This window comes from Dipodomys merriami, unplaced genomic scaffold, assembly GCF_024711535.1.
Source record: "Dipodomys merriami isolate MVZ:Mamm:240054 unplaced genomic scaffold, mDipMer1.0.p SCAF_11, whole genome shotgun sequence".
Lineage (NCBI taxonomy): Eukaryota > Metazoa > Chordata > Mammalia > Rodentia > Heteromyidae > Dipodomys > Dipodomys merriami.
Genome location: NW_027202382.1, coordinates 47,318,184 through 47,343,311, shown reverse-complemented (window position 1 = coordinate 47,343,311; position 25,128 = coordinate 47,318,184). Strand labels below are relative to the sequence as shown.

At 56.6% G+C, this 25,128-nt stretch overlaps 1 protein-coding gene across 3 annotated transcripts in view; it reads left to right on the top strand.

The window, feature by feature from the left end:
• Col5a1 (collagen type V alpha 1 chain) overlaps positions 1-25,128 on the top strand; it is a 141,898-nt gene that overhangs the window by 60,071 nt on the left and 56,699 nt on the right. For all 3 annotated transcript variants that reach the window (XM_070014973.1, XM_070014972.1, XM_070014974.1), the window contains 17 exons: positions 9-71; positions 6,033-6,107; positions 6,861-6,953; positions 8,156-8,212; positions 8,902-8,955; positions 9,284-9,337; positions 11,646-11,699; positions 12,326-12,379; positions 13,528-13,581; positions 15,276-15,320; positions 16,720-16,773; positions 17,789-17,833; positions 18,408-18,461; positions 18,673-18,717; positions 19,336-19,389; positions 23,790-23,834; positions 24,615-24,668. In XM_070014973.1, coding sequence (XP_069871074.1) covers positions 9-71; positions 6,033-6,107; positions 6,861-6,953; positions 8,156-8,212; positions 8,902-8,955; positions 9,284-9,337; positions 11,646-11,699; positions 12,326-12,379; positions 13,528-13,581; positions 15,276-15,320; positions 16,720-16,773; positions 17,789-17,833; positions 18,408-18,461; positions 18,673-18,717; positions 19,336-19,389; positions 23,790-23,834; positions 24,615-24,668 — 954 coding nt within the window. The remainder of the gene's footprint in view (positions 1-8; positions 72-6,032; positions 6,108-6,860; positions 6,954-8,155; positions 8,213-8,901; positions 8,956-9,283; positions 9,338-11,645; positions 11,700-12,325; positions 12,380-13,527; positions 13,582-15,275; positions 15,321-16,719; positions 16,774-17,788; positions 17,834-18,407; positions 18,462-18,672; positions 18,718-19,335; positions 19,390-23,789; positions 23,835-24,614; positions 24,669-25,128) is intronic.

The window sequence follows — 25,128 nt, the reverse complement described above, 5'->3', positions numbered from 1 at the left end:
AATTCTAGGGCCTTCCGGGACCTCCAGGAACCACGGGTCCCACTGGCCAAGTGGGTGACCCAGGAGAAAGGGTAAGAGGTGGACTCTGTTTCCTGAGAACACCTGCTCCGCTGGGGCTGTGTGTGCATGCTCCGTGCTGAGCTTGTCTGTGTATCCTTCCTGCTCTGGCTCCTGCCTCCTTCAAAGTGGAGATGTCAGCAGGGACACGATTCCTCTGTCCCTGTCCCCAGGTTCCTCTGACCCCCCCTCCCCCCCACTGTCCCCTTCACATCTTGACTCTTGCTCAGCCCTGTTCTGGGGGCTCTGGCAGGATCAGGCAGTGAAGCCCGGTCTGAGCCCAGAGTAGCCATGGCTGCTGTCAGCCATGGCTGTGTTGGTGGTACATAAGACCTCTGGGTGTAGCCATGTGAGACCTGCCTTCTTCTCCCCTCCAGCCCCTCCTGTTGGAAATCCAGCCCCAGGATGGAGAGGCTGGTACTGGGTGTGTCACGGGCCGGTGCCTGCTAGCTCCTTCTGACACCTGGTGGTGATTTGGAGTACTGCAGCCTTGTGGAGATTTGGATCTGTTTTCCTTGTTTTTTTTGGTTTTGTTTTGCTTTTCCTCTGGTCTAATGGCTATCCTTATGCAAGCAATTGGATTAGGAGCTAGTAAGTCTCTGGCTAAGTTGCAGATGAGGGAAACAAAGGGCCTGGCAAGTGTTTATTCCCAGAGCCAGACCGTCTGTCTCAGTCTGGCCATGTGGAAGAGTGACTTGTAATGCCAGAGTGCCCGTGGCTAGGCTGTCTTCAGAGGCAGCTCTGGGGGGAATCTTTGGGGGTGTCATGGTGGTTTGGAGTAGTGCTTGGTGAGGCAGGGAGTGCCTGCAGACAACAGGGAAGACTGGTTCCAGGGAGTCAGTGGTGCCTGTGGATGGACCGCATAAGAAGGAGGGAAGGAGCAAGGTGGGTGGTTTTTGTTTTTTTGTTTTTGTTTTTGGAATTGAACTCAGGGCCTTGTGCTTGCTAGGTCAGCGCTGTGCCATTTGAACCATACCTTCAGACACTCTTATATTGCTTATTTTCAGGATAGGCTCTCAACTTATGTCTAGCACAGTGTGAGCCATGAGCCTCCTACCTGCGCATCCCCATGGCTGGGACAACAGGCGCATACAACTGCCATCGGTTGAGATGGAGCTTTGCCGTGTGTGTGTGTGTGTGTGTGTGTGTGTGTGTGTGTGTGTGTGTGTGTGTGCGCGTGCGCGTGCTATTGCCAACCTCCAATTGTAACCCCCCGATCTCTGCATCCAAAGTGGCTGGTGTTACAGGAGCCACAGAACCCGGCTCAGCACCAGCCTTTGTGGTGCACTGTGGGCTGATAATCTGCTGGGCAGGTCGGGGAGTGCTGGGGTGGACCCTCGCTTGGCACTGGGGGCTCTGCTCTCTGTGGCTGGGTGCCTTCTGAGAGCAGTGGGGAAGACAGGGCCGGGCAGGCAGATTCTCCCTTGCGTTGGTCCTCGTGGCTGGGGCTTGCTCTGTGGAAGGACGCACAGGAGGCAAGGCCGTTTGGCTTTTGGAGTCTCTGGGCCTGTGGGCATCTGGAGTCTGTGCTCTCATGTTTTGAGGCAGCCCCAGGGATGAGTCTGCTACTGTGTAGATTGGATTGCACTTCCCTGGATATGATGCCAAGATCCGCCCACAGCTCAGCGTGCTGGAGAGTTGAAGCCTTCCCTCGGAACTCCACACTCTCACTTCCCACTTAATTGACTCCTAGAGCTTGCTCCGGCACCGGCTGGCTCTGCTGCCCAGGCTCCCCAGGGACTCTTTGCACTGATTTTCCATTTGCAGCATATTTGTTTGTTTTGGTTAAAGCTGATCTGTTTTCATGGGTCTGGGAGCAGGTGGGAATGCAGCCTCTGTGGAGTCTGGATTCGCCGCTGGAAAGCTCCGGGTTTAAAATGGCGGTTTTCATCCTGCCAGGCCACAGCAGAAGGAAGGCTTGTGTCCCAGTCTCTTCACACTGGGCACCAGCCACCTCTCTTTGTGAGTACTGGGATGCACTGAGTGCCCTCAGACCAAGTCTGCACCTGCCCAGGACCCCTCCAGGGCAGAAGGGGCCTGGCTGTCCTGCCTTGCCCTGCCCAGCAGGTGTCCAACCTGGGCAAGAGCACATTAACAAGGGTCAGTCCTTCTCATTTGTTTCTAGGACTAGGATTTCCTATTTGATTTGTTTTGAGCACATTCTTTTTTTTTTTTTTTGCATTAAAAATACTTGTAGGTGGCTGGGTGCCAGGCTTTGGGTATAATCCTGGTACTTGGGAGATGGAGATCAAGGGATTGCAGTTTGAGGCCAGCCAGGGCAATAGAAGTTCCCAAGACCCTGTCCTGTTTAGTGGCTGGGCACCGTGATGTGCACTGTCAGGGAAGGCAAACGGGACGATCATGGGCAGGCTGGCCTCAACAGCAAGGCCCTATCTCCAAATAGCCAACGCTGTAAAGGTTGGCTCAAATGCTCGCCTAACAAATGCAAGGCCTTGGTACCCTCAAAACTGGTTAAGCCACGCCCTAAGCAGGAGCAGTTAGCACTGTCCATGCTAGAATGTGTGGTTAGCAGGTGCCTTGTGGGTACCAGCTAGGGCACCCACACCACTGTGTGTGTGCCATCACAGTCCCTGGTCTGCTGGCTTGTGTCTAGCAGGGGTGCAGACGCAGGCCAGATCGCTGTCCCCTGATGGAAGACAAGTCTGTGTGTGGGGCTGATGCCCAGCACTGTAGGGTTTGCACACAGAGGCATGTGGCTTCATCTCCCAGCCTCCTGTGATATGTGGGCCGTGCCCCCAGGGTGACATACCCTCACGTGAACTCACACGTGGGTATAAAGACACACCACACGCACACACACATAATACATGCACATACATGCACATGATCTTGGTTTGTCCCAGCATGTAGAACCTGCAGCGAGACTGGGTTTCTCTGTCACCTTTCCTAGCGGGCTAGTCTCCATCACGTTCATCATCAGAACTGTCCCTCGAGGTCACTGGGGGACATGTCCAGGCTTTGGGTGCTCTTTCAGAACAGGTAAACTTCTCCTGTGTATACATCAGAGTCCATTTGAATGTGCAAATTTGGTATATAAAGAAACCCCACAGAGTGTGGTAGCTCACACATGTAATCCCAGCTACTCAGGAGGTGAATATCTGAAGAGTTATGGTTTAAGACCAGACCAGGCAAAACAAGAAAAAACAAAACAAAAACGAGGCCACATTTCATGCTTATAATTACAGATAAGCAGAAGGCCGTTAAATGGGATGTAAAAACTGACCTTGGACCCAACCTGAAGACTCCACCTGATAATTAACTAAAAGCAAAAGGGGGTTGGAGGCATGGTTCAAGTGTTAAAACTCCTTTCTAGCAAGTGCAGGTGCTGGAGCTTAAACCCCAGTATCACAAGGAAAAGGAAAGGAAGGAGGAAGGGAGGAAACTCAATGATCTGTGGTGAGACACGGTAGAAGAGAGAGAACTCCTACTGTATCTAGAGCAGAGAAACAGTGAACCTTCCAGGTCAGGACCAGGGCCACGGGCACTGCCAGTTGGTTGTGTGGCATGTTCTGCATGTTAGCAGGTGGAAATGGCCGAGCACATCATATGTGATCCTCACATGTCCAGGTCTGCAGGGGCTTCGGAGGGTTTTGTTCTTGGCTGTCTGCAGGTGGAGACCTGCCTGTGGACCTCCTGGCTGCTGGTCCTGGCTGGCGGTGCGGCCGAAAGCCTCCTGTGGTGGCCCAACTTCACACCATGGACCTTTGGGAAGGAGCTGGGGGTGGGAGGGAGAGTCTAGGGCTCGGAAGGGGCTCAGGAAATGCTCACTGAGGGAACCAAGGCTGGACCCATTTTTCGGGACCTCTGCTCGAATCACTATAACCTTGGTGCTTAAAATACAGAAATTCATTCTCTCTGAGTTCCAGAGGCCAGAGCTGGACCTGTGATGTCCAGGTCGCTTCCTGTGTGGCCCCAGCTTCTACGGGGTGCCAATGCCTTGGGCTTCCATGGAGGTGACTGTGTGGCTGTGTCTCTGCTTCTCTCCCCTGTGTCTCTGTGTTCGTCTTCCTGTCTCCTCTCTTCTACATTCTTGTATCTAGACTGGGGGTTTATCTTAACCCAGGATGAGCTCCCTTCAAGCTACTTAAATTATATCTAAAAAGAGACATTGTCCACTTCAACCCAGTAAGGTCACAATCCCAGGTTCTGAGAAAGGGAACTTGGGGATTTGTTTTTTTGTGTTGTTGTTTTTTTTTAATGCTGGTTGTGGGGCTTGAACTCAAGGCCTTGGTGTGGCCCTTGAGCTTCTTTTTGCTCTACCACTGAGCCACAGCTCCGCTTTTGGATTTTATTAGAGGCCAGAGTCTCATGGACTTTGCTGCCTGGTCTGGCTTTGAACTGCAGTCCTCAGATCTCAGCCTTCCGATTAGCTAGGATGACAGGCATGAGCCACGGGTGCCCAGCTGGGAATGTGCACTTTTTATAGAGGCCTCGTTCTGCACAGCGGCAACACGGAGCTGCAGGGGACATCGAAGAGCATTGCTGTCCCTGGGGACGTGCAGCGGGGCCTACAGGAAGGCCTCATACCTGGGAAGCTGGGCGCTCACCTGACACCCCTCCTCTGAGTCTGGGACTCAGCAGACTGCACCATGTGTCCATGTGCATATGTGTCGGCTCAGGATGAGTTAAACTCACATAGGCAATGACGAGAATGGGGGCGGGGGAGGCTCCCCCTCCCCGCCCCCCCCCACAGGCTGCGCTCCAGGGTGCCAACCAAGAGCCAGTGGCACAACGCTCTCTGAGGACAATCCCGTTAGCTTAACAAGCCACACTGTGGAGCCGCAGGTGTGCAGGTAGTACGTGTGTGTGTGTGCATATGTATGTGCATATGTGTGTACATGTGCATGCGTGTTTTCAGCCCTTTCTCTGGGTACCTATGGGACTTCGGCCCTGGTCACTTCCTCGGGGAGGAAGGCCTCTCCGTGGCCACTTCCTGTATAGTACCGCGTGGGTGTGTGTCACAAACGGTAGCTGCCACAGCAAGGCAGCCACGCTTCACTTTCAGGCTGTTCCACGCCCTTCTCATAGCTCCGCAGGGCCCCTGGGGACGCAGAGCTCCGGGCTGCCATTCAGGAGCCTACCTCCTGATTCCCGCTTGGAGCCTCTGGTTGAGCTGAGGGATCGCCGCCCCGAGGAGCTGTGGCTGGCAGATGTGGCTGTGTCCACTGTGAGGCCAGACTGAGGTGGACGGGGATATTCTCACAGGGAGTCAGACCGTTTCCGGGCCGAACACACCTCCTGCCTCAGCCCACAGGAGCCGGCTTGTGCTGGCCAGAAAGCCGAGTGATGGGCGGGGTTGGCAGGGGAGATAAAGCCCCCTAGTGGTTCTGCTCTCCTGTGATGCCCAGTCTGGCCAGGATCACCAGAGAGGGCGGCGGCTGAGGGTGTTTGGCCAGCCCCAGGCCCCTGACCAAATTGGTTTGCAGTTGCTGTGCCCTGCCCTCCCCGCCACCCCTGCTCTGCCTCTGCACGGGAGTGTGCCCCGCCTGCCCTCTCGCAGCCCTGAACCCCACGCGGGGCTGGTGGGGTGGAGGATGGACCTCACTGATGGCCTCCGTCAGAATTGGGCCTGGGAGCCTGGGGGTCTCAGGTCCTGTTTCATCCAAAGTCCAAAGGGGTGCAAGCATGGGAGCCCCGTGGGGCCTTTGCCCTGTCCCGGTCCCCAGCCCCAGCCCCTTCCCCCTCCAGGCTCCAGCTGGACACAGTCTCCCCTTTCTGATCTCCCCTTTCCTCTCCACGTGCCTTGGGAATCCACTCAGACCCTCCGCCATCCCCTTCAGCCCTTCCTGATCCTCAATTCACTTTCCCGCCTCTCCTTTCTCTGGGCTTTCTGGTACATTCCTTGCCAGGAGATCCTGCCTTTCTCTGTGCTTCTCGGCCTATTTCCTGGGTGGGTGGTGGTGTTGTCATGAGGCCTAGCTCCATGCTGAGCTGTGTTCTCTCCTCGCCTGCAGGGTCCCCCAGGACGTCCGGGTCTTCCCGGGGCTGATGGCCTGCCTGGCCCTCCTGGGACCATGCTCATGCTGCCGGTGAGGGTCCCACCAAAGGGACATGGAGGGTTGGGCCCTGGGAGGGTAGGGTGGACGCTGGGTCTTGGGAGGGGCAGGTGTTCTGGAATATTCCTCAGCTTGGGAGGCAGGGGCCTCTTGAGTTCAGCCTCATGGGAAAACTCAGGACCTCTTCCCTGGGGTGGGTCACCCCTGGGGCAGGGGCTGCTGCTGGGGTCACTGGATCCCGGGAAATCAGAGGCACTTGTGGGCAGGGCTGCTTCAGAAGCCACGTAACTCTACCCTGGCATGTCACTGTTTGCAGCGGTGCTGGCTTATTCCAGAACTCTCTGGATTGAGAATTCTGTCTTCCTCTAGTACTGGTATTTAAACCTGAGCAGTGTGTCCTCAGGACACCTAGATCCACATTTTCCTGTCTGGGGCGCGAGGGTGTAGCCCTCAGATTCGCCGTCCCCGACGGGGCCTCGTCCTCACTGAAGCCCCAGGATGCCCGTCATTCATGCCGTGGCCCTGGGAGGGGTCAGGGTGCCCTTCCCAGACTGCTGGACACAGCCATGTGTGTGCCTGGCTGTTCTGTGCAGTATCCGGGGGCTGTGTGCTTTCGGGGAGACAAGTACAGAGGCCTGCAGGGCATTGTGGACCAGAGGGCTCCAGGTTGTCCCCACAGGTGGCATTTACAGGGCAGCTTCCACTGGGGAGCAGAGCCGTGTGTTGGGGGGTCTGCAGCTGTGGCTGACCTGAGGCCCCGGGTGACCGCTCTTCTTGCTCCCGCAGTTCCGGTTTGGAGGAGGCGGCGATGCGGGCTCCAAGGGCCCCATGGTTTCTGCTCAGGAGTCACAGGCCCAGGCCATCCTCCAGCAGGCCAGGGTAAGTGTGCCGACCCCCCGTGCCTGCCTGTCAGGCTCAGCGTCCACTAGGGGAGCTTGGGCCATTTGGGGGATGATTCCTCAGGGGTTCCACATGCACACTGAGCATCGAGAGGCCTCTGGGCCCTGCCAGACTGTCTCACCCACTGGATGGGCAAATGCCCACCCTATGGGGATCCAGGGATGGAGAAGGGGGCACTGGGGTGTGAGGCGGTGGCTCTCAGAGGGAGCCCTTGGCCCGGGTCCTGGGAAGTGGGCCATAGAGGAGGGTTTGCCTCTGCAGGGAATGAGCTCCTTAGTGACCTGTGTCTTTCAAAGGCCCTGGGGTAAGGATGAAGCTGCCCCTCCTGCAGGGTGGGTGGCCTGGGGAGCCCCACACTGGACTGTGCGAGGAGATGTCTCGATAGCCCCTCGTTTGCGATGTATTTATGCGGCTGTAGTGCAGCCCTGATGTTAATAGCCAGCAAGCACACAGATAATTACAGCCCGGTTTAAGTATTGAGTAGTTGCTGTGGAACAAATTGCACAAATGATGGGGTACAGTGCCTGACAAGCCCGTTCCCTGATTGACTTGCTCCTGCCTGGCCTGTTAATCCACCTGTATTCTAATGGAAGCGGAGCGGACGATGTGCTTAGAAGATGATTTTGTAATGTGAAAGAATCTTCCAAGAGTGTGATGGCTGGTGTGTGTGTGTGTTGCAGTGTGCTCACAGTTGTGCCACTGAGCCATTCTTGGGGAGGGTGATGTTGACGCCACAGTGCAGGATGGATTGCTCCGGGCAGCGTGGATTCCCTGCTCACCAAAGGCCTCTGCACTTGACGGGCCTTCCGTGGGAAATATCTGTTTTGTGACTCAGCCACAGTCAGTGTGGAAATTGTAGTCTCCCGGCCCCAGCCGGTGGGGGATGCTGCGTTTCTCATTAGTCCAAGGGAAAAGGGGCTGGGCATAGGACCAGAGAGGAGGATGGGGAGGAGGACAGGGAGGAGGATAGGGAGGATGATGTAGAAAAGGATGGGGAAGAAGGGGGGGATGGGAAGGTCTCTGTCCACTGGAGAAAGTGGGTACCTCCGCTCCCTCTTCCCCTCCCCTGCTTCTTGTGGGGGAGCCAGTGTGCCCTGCAGGTCGAGTCAGACCTCTGTCTGGAGCAAGCCGGGATGCACTGCCCTTGGCCTTGTCTTAGCGTGTTTCCCCTTCCCTTGCAGTTGGCGCTGAGAGGACCAGCAGGCCCGATGGGGCTCACAGGGAGACCCGGCCCCATGGTGAGTGGTTGGCATGTTCGCTGTCCGTTGTCTCTGTTCCCAGCCAGCCAGCTGGGACCGTGGTCTCTTGGTGCTGTTCCAGCCTTTTATGTGGGGATGGGGGGGATTGTGGCTCAAGGCCACGGGGGTGTCTGGAGGCTCCTGGGAAGCAGCCCCCGGCCCTGTCATGAGTGGGAGGGTCCTGGAGGGCGGGGAGACCCCCTCCCCCACACTCTGCCGCATCTATACTCTGTAGCTGCCCCTCACCTCTGCATCCCAGGACTCTTGGCACGTGGGTGAAGGTGGCTCACTGGAGGGATGGGGCCTGCGGGGTGTCCCCGCCACACCTGCGCCTACACCAGCACCAGCACCAGCTGTGCCTCGTGAATGGGTTCCCAAGTGGGGTTTCCCTCTTCCGAGCAGCCCTGTCTCTGGACTCAGTCCCCCCATGGGCTGGCCTCCCACAGAGCGAAGCCTCTCTGTGCCTTCACGGCTCTCGAGGACCAGTCCCACCTCTTAGGACTTACTCAACCCCAGGAGGAGATCTGAGGTCTGGTCTCTGCCTCCTGGGTATTACTGTTCTCCCCTCTGGTCACTTGGAAACCAGGAGCCAGTCTGTGGCCAGGCCCGGCCTGCTCCACCAGCCCTTCCACGGTCACCTGCCCACTGTCCTTCTCTGAGCGCACACTAATCCAGAGCTGTCTCCCTAGGGTCCTCCTGGGAGTGGAGGTTTGAAGGGTGAGCCCGGAGACATGGGGCCTCAGGTAGGTGGGGGCCCCGTCTTTGCTCTGGGGAGGTTACTGGTGGTGAGGAAGGCTGGGGTGGCGGGGGCCCAAATTCTGCGTGTCTTCAAGGAAACCAGTGGGGATTGCCGCTTGGTGCAACAGGATCAGAAATAGCTGACTGCTGTGGCCATGGTGGGGCCTGGCCCTCTCACCAGACAGGGTGGCCATGGTGGGGGAAAAGAGGGGGAGTCCCACCCTCACACAGGGCGGGTGTCTGTCAGCCAGGACTGTGACGACCAGCACAGGGACCAAGCTCTGCTCCTAGCTGGACATGCCACTGACGCTTTGTCCTCTGAATCCGCAACAGGGTCCCCGAGGTGTGCAAGGTCCGCCTGGCCCAGCAGGGAAGCCCGGAAGACGGGTGAGTGTTTGGGTCTCGGTGCTCGTGAGCGGGGACGCAGCACCGTCTCTGGTGGAGCCCTGGGATGGGCTTGTCCCGCTCGGTGACTCCCGGTGCCACCTCGGCGGAAGCGAGGTCGTGTCCCTCTGTCTGAAGGGCACCCAGCCTCCAAGGCTGTGTCTGAGCTGCTTCTCAGGATGGACGTGCAGTGTCCCAGGACAGAGAGCCTCAGCACTGAACAATCATTGATCCACACCAAATGAGAGTCATTTTCCAGGCGATAGGATCTGTGCAGACAACAGGGTTGGCGGGACTGGTGTCTTTGGGGTGCCTCGTGGCTCCAGCAATGGCCCCAGTTTGGGAGAATTATCTAGGCACCTGCTCATACCTTCCCACCATGCACCATTCTCCTCATCTCCTGGGGTTTTGTTCCTGGACAGAGCAAGCTTGCTTCCTCAGGGCCACAGACGTGGGGTGTCCCCACAGCACAGTGTCCTCCAGGGGAGCCGGGGGTCCTGCGGAACCCCTCCTGCTCATCACCCGGGGGGGTTCCTGCCACAGGGAATGGGGCAGTGCGTGGAGCTCTGCTGTGTCAGGCTGCCCTGATTGCTGAGTCTTCAGGGCAGACAGGGGATCCTTGGTAATCACAGGCCTGACCAGGAAGGGAACTGTGGGTAGGAAGTGAAAAGGACCAGCGAGGCCACACTTCCTCTCACAGCCCGTCCAGGAGCAAGTGTGAAGATCTGCGCAGGCACGAGGAGAGGGCTGGGCGCGATGCCCGGGGTCACTCACTCCACGTCTGTAGTGCTCTGTAGACAACTGGGAAGTTACCTTTGATCCTACTGGAGATCACTTTATCTTGTGAGATCTTCTTGTGTCTGTGCAGATGCTTGCTGTCAGATATCCCTGGAGGGTTACCAGACAGGGCTGCGCAGAAACTGAGGAGGGGAGGCAGGGGACCAGGTCACAGTGAAACGGCCTGGGAACCCACACACCTCCTTTGGAGGCAGTCGGCGTGCTCCCAAAGAGATGGCCCTGCCGGGGTGGCGGGAGAGGGGCGGGACAGGGGCTCTGTGCTGGTGGCCACCGCTGAGTGGCTCCAGCGACCTCTGGAGATATGAGCTAGCTCAGCCTGTGAGGGGCGTGGCCCCGTGGGGGTGCAGACATCTAGCTTTGAGTGATATCATGCTGCAAAATCCAAGAGCTTTTCTGATGAGCTTCCCCTGGGTGTTTTAGGGGAAGCTCCTGGTCGGCCATGCATCTGCTGGCCTCAGTACTGGCATCCTGCCCTGTGCTCTCCTGAGAAGTTTTTGTCCCTGGTTTGCGGCTCTCCTTCCTGTTGCCCTTCCCTAGAACTCTGTGGGTGTGCATGTGTATGTGTGTGTATGTGAGTGTGCATATACGTGTGTGTATGTGTATGAGTGTGCATGTTCTTGTGTATGTGTGTATGTGAATGTGCATGTGCATGTATGTGCATGTATGCATGTGTACGTGTGTGTGTATGTGTGTGTGTGTGTAGCCTAGCTCCTTGCGGCTCTTTTGGGTCCCTCTCTTCTTTCTCGTCTCTCATCTCTGGCTCTGCCTCCACTGCCTGTTGCGTGTGGATATTCAAAGCTGCCACTGTCCAGATGTTTTCTCTGCCTGGCCATGAGTCCTCAGACAATGGACCCATTTGATAAGGGCCCACAGGAAGAGGAAAGAGCCGGCCATTGAGCCTTGTGAGGGAGCGGAGGTTTGGCCGAGTCCTGGTGGGTTCTCCCTGTCTGCTCCAGGGTCTGGAGTTCTCCATGCTGTCCTCTGTCCGTGCCTGGTGGGTGGGTATCCTGGGCTCGTCCTTGGCTGCATCCGTGGCTGTGAAGTGGCTGGTGGGGTGGTCTGAATAGGACCTGTCTTCCACAGTCGGATGGACTGAGCAGGCGTCCCTTCCTCTTCCCTCCATGTGGGTGGCTGCTCTGTGGTTTCCTTTCTGTGTGGTGGCACAGAGCAGTGCCACATTGGAATGTCAGCCGTGTGCCACCTGAGTCATGAACTGGCTGGACGCCTGGGCGGGTCTGGCACAGTGTGTCACCCTCCCCAGATGGCAGAGGCAACACCCACCACGCGTTTTCAGTTGAGTGGCTGCGTGGCCCACCCCAGGCCTGTGGGTCCGGGTCTCCTGCACAGCCTGGCCCAGTGGGGGCGTGGCCACTGGAGGCGTGGCCCTGTGGGGCGTGGCCCGTGGCAGGCCTTGCTGCGGTGGAAGTCCCAATTGGTTTGGTAGACACTACTTTTGGAGGTCCTGGCCAGCCACCTGTCCTTTCCTATCGACAGTTTGTCTCTTCTCCTCCAGGGTCGTGCTGGGAGTGATGGAGCCAGAGGCATGCCTGGACAGACAGGTCCCAAGGTAGCTGCTCCCGCCCCTCCTGATGCCGGGCTCTGAGGCACTGTGCTGCCGGTGCAGCCTGCGAGTGGGCTGTGTGACGGGAGGGCGGGGAGGGGGGAAGTCCCATCATGAGAGCTGCCTGGCGGTGTGCACAGAGCCAGGAGACGTACGCGGGAGCCCGGAGACCTCGAGGCCCCCGGTGGGTGTCTGCCCGCCCAGTCCAGGGGTGTCAGGGCTCCAGGCACTGTGGGTCTGGTAGGTGTCACCTAGGGGCAGGCATGTGCTGTGACGGAGCAAGGCCTGCCCCCGTTGGTGCCCCCCCTGTGCTGTGGCTCCGTGCTCATGCCCCTGCCCCTTGACCTGGTCTGCACCTGCTCCCCCTGCCGCTCTGCCCTCCTTCCCAGCTCCCAGGGCGGCTGGTCCCAGGCCTAGGAGAGGTCCCTGGGGTAACATCAGCTTTCTCCAGTGTGGAATCCCCTAGAACATGCATGGACTGTGAACGGCCCTTCCCCCAGCCCTGAGCTGATGATCCTGAGACCTTTGGTGGACAGGGTGACAGAAGGATGTCTCATGAGTCTGTCTCGGGGTCTAGGCACAAGGATGGCACCGTGCGTGTTGTCTGACAGAGCCCTCTGCTGTTCTTACAGGGTGACCGTGGCTTTGACGGCCTGGCGGGGTTGCCAGGAGAAAAAGGCCACAGGGTGAGTATTTCCGTGGGAGGTCAGGAGGGTCTTGTCCCTGGAGGCCCCCCTCTGGCCTTGGATTCCTTATGGGTTAGAGAAAGGAACCCGGAGATGGTTTGTGTTGAGGGAGAATCCAGTTCTGACCCCCTGCTCAGGAGCGAGCCTGGTGAGCTGTCCCTTGAGGCTGCTGAATTGGCCGAGGGGGGTGCTGTGCCCTCCTCCTGTAACCCAGTTTCTGGCCAAGGGAGCCAGTCATATTCTTGAGAAATCCAAGAAGCGGCCGAACCAGGACACAGGGCACGTCAAAGCAGCAGTTGGGGGTGATGAGACAATCTCGAGGCTGCTCCGGTTAAGGAGGCCTGGGGCTCAGTGCTCAGTGCTGCCCGCCTGCCTGCTGCGGGGGCTCCTCTCCCCTGTTTTGGGGTGCGCCAGATGCGATGGGTCCTCACAGCTCATCAGATGTTTTCTCCCTGCCGGGTTTCCTCCTAAGCAGACTTTTTGGTGCCTTTTTTAGACTTTGTCACATTTGGGTCACACTGGCACACGTGTGTGTACTCACCCTTTCGCAGACACACGCACGGGGGCACACACACAGAGCAGTACTAGTGCTAGTGAGCAGTACTACTGCTCTGTGTGCCTTAGGGCGGGGACACCGGGGTTTATGAAAAGCTGTTGTGTTGATCGTTTCTGATAATCAAAAGAGAGTTGGAATGCACAGCTGCCAGGCAGCCCCGGTGAATGCCTGTCATTTTCACCGGTGTGTACATGTTGAGCACCATCTGTGTGCCAGGCCTGAAGCTGCAGGCCTGCACAAGGGGGACCAGCCCCCCTCCAATGGGCTTTCAGCCCAGGGGAGTGGTGGGGATTGAGGATGCCCTGTCTCATACAGAGTGGCCAGACGTGTGTGTGTGTGTGTGTGTGTGTGTGTGTGTGTGTGTGTGTGTGTGTGTGAATGTGTGAGACCTAGCCTGGCCTTCTGAGCACCCAGTCATGTGACCCTACTCCTCCTAGGCCATTCAGATGGGTTTGTGGCCAGCCACTAGCCCTTCCCCCACCCCAGCTCCATATTGAGAAGGTCAAGGTCAGAGAATGGGAGGTGGGGGCTTGGACAGCTTGTGTTTGGCCTGCTCAGGAATGTCTAACATTGACCTTGATTGACTTCCTAGGGTGACCCTGGCCCCTCCGGTCCTCCAGGACCTCCAGGAGATGATGGAGAAAGGGTATGTATCCCAGGGACCTCTGTAGGCTGGGGCTGGCGGGGAGGGAGGAGGACTGAGTCAGGCCTCACTCTGGGAGGCAGCACAGGCTTTGGAGATAAAAGCATTTACTGCTTGCTTCCTCTCTCCTGCTGAGAGGAGAGGACGGCCGGGAGTGGTTTTCAGGATGCCAGGTCTGTGAAGGGGCTTCTCTGACGGGCACAGGAGGCCTCAGAGGCCCTGGCATCCCACGGGGAGACCAGTGCTTGTGAGAGATGCATCATGGGGAGGATACTGGGAGGTGTGGAGAGGTGGAGGCACATAGGAAGTGATTATCTTCCACCTTGGGAGCTGGAGGACAAAGCAGCTCAGCACATGAGGAGAGCATGGGAGTTGAGCTGTTACTCGAGCTTGGGGTAGGGCTGAGAGAGGTGCTTAGCCAGAGGTCTCAGTGACTGCCACACATCTCTCTGGGGTCTGGAGGCCAAGGGTCACCTCCAGGGCACAGCACAGCGGTGCTGTGGATAAGATGGGGGTGACTGGATCTCTGCACCCCTTTCTCTGTACATCCATCACTTTCCTTTTGAGCTTCATGCTGATTTTGTGGCTTGAACTCCGGGCCAGGACATTAGCCTTAACTTTTTCACGAAAGGCTGGTGTTTTACTGCTTGAGCCACAGTTACACTTCCAGCTTTTTGTTGGCTCATTGGAGATAAGAGTCTCATGGACTTTTCTACCCAGAGTGGCTTCAAACTGAGCTTCTCAGATCTCAGCCTCCTGAGTGTCAGCTATGGTTACAGCGAGTCACCAGTGTCCATCACTTTCTTTAGGTACTGGGGATGTTTTAGGGAACCAAGGAGCAGGCTCCAGTGGCCTTTCTCTTCTCACCAGCTTCCACATCGACCTTTTGAGGGAGCCTCTATGCAGGCCCCAGCCCAGTCTGCTGTGAGATCAGGAAGGAGAGATGGACCCTCCACAGATTCCCATGTTTGATTCTCAGGAAATACGTGTGTGCTGGTGCACATGCGTATACTTGTGTGCATGGCTGTTTGTATATGTGGATTTGCCCTTTGTGTGAAGGAGTGTGTTCAAGGTTATGTGCACACACGCATACGGTGCACACTCTGTACTATGTGTGCACACACATGTATGTATATGGCCGTGCAGTTGTGGGTAGTGTATACATGCAGGGTGCACATGTTCATGTGTGAGCATGCATGTGGCAGGCTGTGTGTGCACACATGCTTGAGGTGAAGAGCAGGTGCTGGCCAGCAGCCACAGCTGCGACATCCTGTAAGCAGGAAGCATTCCTGGGTGGAGTAGGAGGACAAAGCTCTCCTGGCTCTGTAATGGGTTATTTGGGACCCTGGCGGACACTGGGCTCCCAGGGTGCTGCCCGGAGGCTCACATGCTTCTTCCTTGTGCCCTCCTTTCCCAGTTTCTATCACTCCTGAGGGTGACCAAGCAAGGCTTGGAATTGAGTGGGTTTCCTGCCTGCCTGCCCCTTACTGCAGCTGTGGCCGAGGAGCTGAGACATCTGTAAGCCGGCAGCTTCCCGGGGCCACCCAGCAGCCCCTCCTCCTGGCACAGGCTGAGAAAATCTGCATCCTGCTGTGGGCCAGCTGAAGAATCCTGCTGTGTGGCTGATGGACGTGGTCTCTGGGCGTCCAGACCTCACAGCCTATCCCTAAAATCCTGTATCTTTTTTTCCTGCACAGGGTGATGATGGAGAAGTCGGGCCCAGGGGGCTGCCTGGGGAGCCGGTAAGTCCCTGGGTGGGCGGGCGGGCGGGCAGAGTTCTGGTCCTCACCAGTGTGGGAGGGCTCCACAGGGAGGCTACCTCTGGAGCAGCACTGGCATTGACACCCAGCTCAGGTTACAAGTGACTTGTCCCCAAGAGCAGACAAACCCTAGCACTTCCCCGGGAAAGCAAAGTGGGGGCCAGTGACTGCGGGGAGTGCAAACCAGCCTTCCTTGTGGGAGGAAATGGGTCTCTGGAGGTTGGGGGGGTGAGTCCCAGGGGCAGCATGGAGACTCCCAGGGGATCTTGTAGTGAACACCCAGGGGGACAGCTCTGTGGGCATTCAGGGGATCACACTGGGCAGCCAAGTGCAGCATGCAAGCATCTGGGAGAAAACACCAGCTGTGGCAGGCACTGGGGGTAGTTGCAGGCCCAGATCAGTCTGAGTTTGCCCCAGGTTCTGACAAGTGCACTTTCCCAAAGCAGACCCCTCTGGCTTCGTGCCATGGGCTCGGGCTTATATTTAGGCCCCAAATATCTATCCTGAAAGAAAAAAAAAAGGACATTAATTACTCTCCACCTACGGTTGCTCCAAGGCTTCTTTCCTCCTCACCCAAGTCGGGCAGCTGTTCTGTGTGCATCTGGCAATGTTAATGGATGAGAGAGAGGCAAACGCTGCTGCACAGAGGCCAGTGTGGGGTCGGTGTGCGTGCGATTCATTTGGGGCTAAATTACATCCTCCATGTCTGATTGGCCACTCAGGAAGAACTACCCACACCACTCTCCTTAACACTCCTCTAAGCAGTGCCTTCTGGGTTATTACCTCTGAAAAACATTTATAGGACTAGGTATTAAAGTAACGAAGGAGGCGCTGAAGGAGCAGTGCACATAGAAAGGGTTTTTCTGCGGCTGGATATGCAAAGGTTCTGCCAGGCCCTCTGGGTCCATGAGTCCCAGGGACAGGCTGCTGGGTGGGGTGGAGCCATCCAGCAGGGCAGTGCACACCCCCCCCTTGAAGCCTGGCACAGAGCCCCAGGTGGCAGGGGTGCCCCAATTCTGTGCCCTTTCTGTGGCCGAGTCTCACCAGGCCCTTGGGTTCTTGTTGGAGACCCTGCTTCAGCTTTCCCGCAGGGGAGCCCTTGTGCTCATCTGTCCTGAGCAGGTGACACACGAGAAAGCTCCCCCTTTCTTGGAAGTGCCCTGCATGTCCTGTATGTGTCCCAATCATTTCCAGTCACCCCTAACTGTGATTCTCAGTGCCAGTGTGGAACGGAGGGATGGGTGGAAGAACTCCTGGGAGGGTATTTAGTTCAGGCTCCCTGGGGAGCCCAGGTCACCTGGCTCAGGATGTGCTGGGGTCAGGGCACAGGCAGCACTGGCATGCGTGGAGTCTGACCTTTTCTTGTTCTTGGCTTTTGTAGGGGCCACGAGGTCTGCTTGGGCCAAAGGGGCCCCCGGGGCCACCTGGACCTCCAGTAAGTATTGTCACCTGCTGGCACGTGTGTGTCCCCATACAGCCCCCAAGACCCTCTGCTGGCTCAGGCAGGAGACAGTGTGTCCACACCTAGCACTGCATGCACCAGCCTATTGTGGGTGGGTAGGGCTGTGGGTCCTTAATCCTCATGTACAGAAAAGCCAGTGTGGAGGAGTGCTGTGTCTCACGCCTGTGCTCCTAACTATTCAGGCGGCTGAGGTCTGAGGATCAAGGTTTGAAGCCAACCCAGGCAGAAAAGTCTGTGAGACTCTATGTCCAATTAACCACCAAAAAGCTGGAAGTAGAGCTGTGACTCAAGTGGTACAACACCAGCCTTGAGCAAAAAAGTTCAGGGATAGTGCCAAGGCCCTGAGTTTAAACCACAGGACTGGCGTACACACACACACACACACACACACACACACACACACACACACACACACACACACACACACACACACACACACACACACACACACACACACACACACACACACACACACACACACACACACACACACGATCCAGGAGGGCAGATGTGGGGGTGGAGGGGTGAAGGTGTCTGGTCCAGTGGCGCTTCCTCCTGTGTTTCTGCCTCCCTTTTCTGGCTGTTCCTGTTATACTATGGTCCCAGAATGCTGGGTCTCCATTGTGCTTGACAGAGCCTCCAGAAACTTCTGTGAAGGTTCTAGAAGGAAGCAGAGCCCCTTGGGTTGTGTAAGGTTTTGTCCTAGTGGAACTGACTGTCGGCCATGCTCCTCCACCCTTCTGACTACCTTTGTAAGACTCAGAGCCTTCCTACGGGGCTTTGGGCATGGCCGCTTAGCCTGCCCTAGCTGAGGGATTCTGGGGTCTGATCAGTGGACCCCAGAGAAGGGATCAAAAATCACCTCCTTCCTTTTGCCCCAGAGAATTACACAATGTACCTGAGCTTTGTGTTGAGCAGGATTTTCCTTCTGAGCTTTCTCAGTCCTCTGCATTCAGCGTCTGACTTTTATTTTCAAAATCTCCTGCAGGGAGTGACGGGAATGGATGGCCAACCAGGTCCCAAAGGAAACGTGGTGAGTCCAGGGGTCCCAAATCCTAGCTGCATGGGGACAGCCCATGCACACACCTCTACGGGCTGGGGAGGCCCATCCCTGCTTTGTGTCAGCTGGGGCTGGGGCACGAGGCTGGCCCGCAGCCCTCTGCCACAGCACTGTGCTTGAGGCCCCAAACTGGTCAGTCGCGGGAGGAGGGGGGGAATCACTTCCTGTGCCCAGGAGCTGGCCATAAATGTCTACTAGGAGATACGTCTGTTTCCACGGCTCTGGGAGATTACAAGAAATCTGGAATTTTCCACTGTGTGAAGCATCTCCAGCTGCTTTGTGTGCACACCTGTCTGGGTGGATGACGGGTGTGGCTGTGAGCATCAGTGTTGGGGCCCCACGGGCCTGGGCCTGGTGCTGCCTCTGCCGTCTCTGCTGCCCTCTGGGCGGTCAGCACACACTGGTCCCTGGTGCAGCCATCAGCGCCAGATCTGGCAGTGAAGCACAGATGGCCGGGGTGGGCAGCTGGGATCAGGGGACGAGGTCCCCAGAGCAGGGGACCCCACGCTCAGAACCCCTTTCAGGGCCTTTACTTTGTTTCCTGTAGGGTCCCCAGGGTGAGCCCGGCCCTCCAGGACAGCAGGGCAATCCTGGTGCCCAGGTAAGTGACGTGAGCAAGGCTACCCAGGGGCAGTAGGCCTGGGAAGCAGGGTGTCTCGTCCAGGGCTCTGAGCTCTGCACCCTCAAAGTCGCTGCCCTGAGGGAACAGAACCTAGAGTGGTGTGTAATGAGGCAGCCCGTCATCAGGAAGGTGGTAGGGGGTGGGGAGAGGTTCCGGGTCATTCTCACCTCCTCTGCCCTTCTTCCCCCAGGGTTTGCCAGGGCCCCAGGGTGCCATCGGTCCTCCAGGAGAAAAGGTAGGTGGGCATGAGCTACGTGTGTAAGCTGCACTTACTGCCCAGGCCGGGGAGGTGCACTGGCTGCTGCCGGCCTGGCGCACGTAGCCTACGCCCAGTTCACTCCAGACTCGATCTGCTGGCCATGAGGGAGATCTCATTTATTCATTCACTCACTCATTCAGTCACTTGTTGATGCATTCAGCCATCCATTCAGTCACTTCATCATTCATTCATTCATTCATGCGTTAGGTATATGGGGGGGTGTTGCTTAGAAGGCAGACTCTAATGTTTTCTTTATCTGAAATTAACATTGAACTAGGCATCTGGTTTTGTGGTGGTGGTTTAGTTTTGTTAAACTCAGCCACCCTAAGTTCACCTCCAGAAGCCCTGGGGAAGGGGTAGGAGGGAGCATGGAGGGAGCATTTGCCTCCCACAGCTCCTGATTTTCTTTTGTTCTGGGTGTGCCAGTGTCACCAGGCACCTGCCAGGACCAGCAGCAATATTGGGGGCTCTGAGGACATTGGAGTCTGCCTGGCTGTCCCTGGGGTGGGGCCGGGCCTGGAGTCCATGACAATTGTGGGGACCAGTGCAGGGAGAGGAGAGACCATCATTCCCTCTTGACTCTGTTTGCACTAGGGTCCTTTGGGCAAACCAGGCCTCCCAGGCATGCCCGGTGCCGACGGACCTCCGGTGAGTAGCCCTGCCCTCTCCAGCTCTCCCAGACCACTGTCTGGGTCCCTGGTCCTAGACGGGTGGAGGTTATTGACTCCGCTTCCTTTGGTGATGGAGACCATGGAGTCTGGGAAGTGGCTTGGCCATCCCTAGGGCTCTGTCTGTCCTGGGAGTGGATGTGCTCAGACCCTCACCATAACCCAGTGAGTTGATTATTTGCTGGGATATGTTGACTTGCCACCTGGGCTGGGCTTTCTCCCAGACTTCGTGCGCCTCCCTGGCAGAGGAAGTGTATTTTTAGTGTTCACGTGCTAAGTGGGGAGGGCGTGAAACAGGTGTGCATGGGTCGTGTGGGCACACAGCTGTGGGGCCAGATCAGAGACTGGCTGGAAATAGTGACACCAGTCTGTGGCCAAGCTGCAAGTAGAGGGAGGGGTATGTGGGAAGGAGCTGCTCAGGTGTGTGCACGCGTATGTTCTCGGGTCTGCATGTGTATAAGCTCAGGTGCGTGCGCACACGTGTGGATATATGCACACCTACCCTCCAGCTGTATGGCGATACGGGTTTGGGATTTCGCGGGAGTGTTTACTTGCTGCTGAAAGAGGCTATTTCAGAAAACAAGATGAGCTGAATTAATTATTTAAGACAGTGAGTGTGTTTTATTGTTTTAATAACACCGTTAAAAACTAAACAAGAAGTTAAATGTGTTGGCGGTTAGCTGGTGACTGTTTACCACACAGCTGTCAAACTCTCATTCTGTGGCTGAGAGCCATTGGTCTAGCTCCAAGCCCCACGTTTCCCTCCCTTGCTCTGAGCAGACAAATCGCTGTACCTCACCTGCACAGGTACTACAGCAAGGACGTGAGTGCCACGCCTCCCCTGTGCAGGCACTGGAGGGAGGATGCATGGGCCTGGCCTTGGAGGAGTTTGGAAACTAAATGATTCATCTTTCCCAAGGCATCGTTTCTGCCCTTTATTTACATTCTCCCCATCCCCCCCTCCTCTGTTTGTGGGGTTTGAAATCAGGGCCTGCCTGGGCACTGTCCCTGAGTTCTTTGGAGTGGGGTGTCTGGTCATGGGGCCTGAACTCTGGGCCTGGGTGCTGTCCCTCAGCTCTTCAGCTCAAGGCTGGCGGTCTACCACATGAGCCACAGCTCCACTTCCGGCTTTTTTCTTTTTGCTTATGTGGTGCTGAGGAATCGAACCCAGGGCCTCAGGCATGCAAGGCAAGTGCTCTACCACTGAGCCACCTTCCCAGCCCCGTGTCCCTGAGTTCTTTTGCTCAATGTTAGCTCACTTTGAGCCACAGCGCCACTTTGATTTTCTGGTGGTTAATTGGAGATGAGTCTCACGGACTTTTCTGCCCAGGCTGGCTTTGAACGGTGATCCTCTGATCTTAGCCTTCTGAGTAGCTAGGATTACAGGCATGAGCCACCAGAACCAGGCTTAACTGACATATTTATTGACTTTCATCACATAACACTTTGTGTGTATGTGTGTTTGTCAGTCCTGGGGCTTGAACTCAGGGCCTGGACACTGTCCCTTAGCTTTTTTTGCTCAAGACTAATGCTCTACTATTTGATCCATATCCCTACTTCTGACTTTTTGCTGGTTAACTGCAGATAAGAGTCTGTGAGCTTTGTTGCCTAGGCTGGCTTTGGACTGAGATCCTCAGATCTCAGCCTCAGGAGTGGTTAGGATTACAGGTGTGAGCCACCAGTGCTCAGCTCCCACCCCTCTGCCTTATTTTTATTTTAAATAACCAGGGAGGTCAGTGAGATGGCAGCCTCTGCGTCATCTCCACAGTGTCATACGGGCCTGGCCTGGGCGTTGCCTCTCTCACTTGGAGTAGACAAAGTGCCCGGAGCACCCGTGACTGTGTGCCAGGCTGACAGCCCTGCAGGGAGGAGGAGGCCTCTTCTTCCCCACCAACATCTCACTCTGGGCTCGGCACACCTGGCTTGATCTGCCCCAGGATCCCCCTCCACACACAGAAACCTCTACAGAGTCAGGTCCCTGGAGAAGGGTGGGTGCCTTTCAAACGTCCTGTGGTGGAGTGGGGCTGGTGGTGCCAAGAGCCGCTGTAGACTGTCTTTAAATAGCCAACCATGAAGCTTTAAAATGTACGTGAAGGTGGCCATAGCTGTGCGGGTCCATCTGAAGGGACTGAAAGCAGTAGGGAAGGGAAGGCAGGGCAAAGAAAAGGAAGGGCAAGACAAAGCATGGGGACCCAGAAAATAAAGAGCTGCCTCTGCCCTCGGAGAGGGAGCTGATTTTAAACCATCTTCACCCAAGATGGCGCCTTGCAGCTAAACTTTTAAGTCAGAGCTGGGGGAAGAGAGGGGAGTGGGAGGGAATTCCGAGCAGATGCCAAGCCCTGAAATACTGGTGAAGTAGCCAGCAGTATTCAAACAGGGAAGTGTTAGGTAAATGAATTACAGGTTGATGGAATATTATGGAGTCAGTAAAAACAGAATTTCAGTGAGTATTCTGTGATATGAGAAAATGCTCGTGTCTTAATATTAAATTTAAAACATATTACGCCCTGCTTGCTGGGCCCGCATGTGAGCATGGAAAATGGATCGGAAGCGCTTGTCACACAATTAGCCCTCCTGCCGCTCCGAGGGGTGAGGTCCCGAAGCAGTTTAATTTCCTCTTCCCCGGCCTAATTGTCTACAATGAACATAGATCACTTTTTTAATCAGAAAAATATCAAATACAAGTAATTTAAGCTTTGTTATCTTACCATTGTGGAAGGAATGCTTATTATAGAATATTAAAAATGCAAATGAGCAGGAAGAGGAGCACAGGCTAGCCTTTCCCACAGAAAAATCTTCCATCGTCTGCTTCCTCTCAGCCACGCTCTGTGAGTGTGTGGCTAGCAAGTGAGTTTGGGGTCTCCTGCTCCACGTAGACACTCCCCAATAAATAGAATTTGAAACACATCTGCTGGGCGTTGGTGGCTCACGCCTGCCATCCTAGCTACGCAGGGGGCTAGATCTAGAGGATCATAGTTCAAAAGCAGCCTGGGAAGAAAAGCCCATAAGACTCCCATCTCCAAAATGACCATCAAAATGCAGGGCTGGAGACAAAGCTCAAGTGGTGGAAGACCAGCTGAGCAAGCAAGCTGAGCAAATGTGAGTTCCGACTCTGGTCCTGAAAACCCAGTCAAATGAAGACGCATCTGAGGGAGTAACTGATAACCACAGGTGTGGCGTGTGTCTGGGCTCGCTGTGGGGGTTGCTGATCCTGATACATGGCTGGGAAAGCCACCAGTCCCCTGCATCTGGGTGGTACTGCCCCTTGCTCAGAGCCTGGCCAGACCAGCCTCAGATGCCCATCCATGCCAGTTCCTTCATAACCAGGAGCTGTGCTAAAGGCCTGCAGAGAACCCTCCCAGCCAGCTGAGCAAAATGTCCTCCCTGGGCGCTGTCTGGGTGCAGCTCGGCCCTGGGAGCCTCTGGGTCTGTGAGCACACATGGTTTCTGGAAGGCACTGCAGGGTCTAGGGGCGGAGAGCTCCAGATCCCCAGATTGCACACGCGTCGTCGTCACACTGGAGGAAGGGTAGGTCCGGAGAGGAAGAGTGACTTGTCCAAGGCTGCAGAGAAATAAAATCCAGACACGGTGCCAGCCTCCTCACCCCACGACAGCCTCTTGTGGGTCTTGCTGCTCTTAGCATCTACATTTGGGTTATGAATCCCGGGAATTAAGCCTGAAGACCAACCTGGGCCTGAGAGAAAGCAGAGAGTGTTGTGTTCCTGCAAATGCAGTGGGTCCAGACCCAGCTGGGCAGGTGGGAATGGAGACGCAGACCGGCTCTCCCCTTTGCTCAGCCTACATGCCTCTGGGAGCCTCTGGGTGTAGCTGAGGTTCTTGAATGAAGACTGGGGTACTAGGTTCCTCTGTCAGGTGACGGGAGACCCTCTCTGCCTGTGCTGTTTCCCCAGCAGTCAGGCGCTGTGTTTGGCAGATGGTGAGGTGCTTGCTTGCTTGTGCGTCCTGGGGGCTGTTGCTTGCAGTCTGTCCCAGTCCATGGTTCAGAGGGTCCATTTGGCTAGATGACCTTGAGCAGTGCCCTTGTCATCGTTGTCCCATGTCTGTGGTCTGTGGACTCAGCCCTGGAGGGCGGATGGGCTCTGATGTGGCAGCACGCATGCCCCAGCATCTGCTCGGATGGCACTGTCACCTGACCAGGGCCAGGCCTTGCTTCGTGCTCCCAGTTTGTAGAGGAAGCTACCAAGGTCTCGAGCTGCGAGAGAGCCCCAGTGTGCTGGGTGGCCCACTGGCTCTCCTGTTCTCCTGGGAGGGGGGACCCGGGGGGGGTTGGCTATTACTGTCACCTTTTACAAATGCTGTGGTGGAGGGGATCTTCAGAGGCTGCTTTCTGGCTAACAAATGTCCTTTCTTTTGTGACAGGGACACCCTGGCAAAGAAGGCCCTCCAGGAGAGAAAGGAGGACAGGTGGGGACTCCCTGTCCCCTGTCCCCAGCAGCCAGCTGCTGCACGGCTCCCTGGGTGGGGTGGGGGTAGACGCCCTGTCCCATGAGCTCTCACCCCTTCTTGGCCTGGCCTTTGGACTGTCCAGTTCCCTGGACAAGGGGCCCTTGTCTCCTCCCAGCTGGATGCTGTCTTCATCCCAAGGCCCCTAGGCTGGGATGCATCTCTCTCTCTCTCCCTCACCCTCTCTCCCTCTCCCTCTCTCCCTCTCCCTCCCTCCCTTCCTTCCCTCCTTCCCCCCTCCCTCTCTTCCCTCCCTCCCTCCCTCCCTCCCTTCTTTCTTCCTTCCTTCCTCCCTCCCTTCTTTCTTTCCCTTCCTCTTTTCCTCTCCCTCCCTCCCTCCCTCCCTCCCTCCCTCCCTCCCTCCTTCCCTCCCTCCCTTCCTCCCTCCCTCCCTTCCTTCCTCCCTTCCTTCCCTGAGCTTTTTTGATCAAGGCTAGTGCTCTGCTTCTTGAGCCACAGCTCCACTTCCAGCTTTTGGGGGGTTTATTGGGGATAAGAGGCTCACCGACTTCAAGCGTCTATCCTCGGTTCTCAGCCTCTGCTTAGCTAGGATATGGGCCTGAGCCACCGGCGGGGCTGGGATGCATCTCTCTAATGGCAGCTCCGGCCCTCTAGGCCCCTTATCCTGCAGAGCTCTGCCTGCTGCCCCCTTCCTTTGGCAGCTGTGTGGGGGAGTTACCCAGGGGCTCTTGGTGGGGCTGATGGGCTGCCCAGGCTAATGGTCTTTTTCTCTGCTTCTAGGGTCCTCCTGGCCCTCAGGGCCCCATAGGCTACCCAGGCCCTCGTGGAGTCAAGGTGAGAGGAATTTACGTGGCCTGGGATCTTCTGGGGTGTCTTGAGTGGGTTGGAGAAGGTGGCTTGGCCCTTTCTAGTGAGTTCTTTGGAGGCTCAGCCTGTCACCCTGACATGGCCTGGTCCTTCTAATCGGGCATGTAGACACTAGGGCCCTGGACGGTGTGGCCGAGCCGGTGAGAGTAATTCACAGCCGGGACCCCCCTTGTCTGCCTGTGACGAGGCAGGTACCCAGTACTGGCCATCTGTGAGGACAGGAGGACTCCCTTCAGCCCCTGGCAGCAGCGGGTCCTAGGGAGGCGGAGGGCCCGGCCTCTTCCCAGGGGTCCTGCAAGCCGCTTACACTTGGGAGGAGTGTGAGCGAGAGCGAGGCCCCGTCACCAGCACGGGCAGAGCAGAGCTTGCCAGACGGAGTCCAAGGGAGATGTCGAGTTGTTCGCAGTCGTGTTTCCGCCGGCGAGAA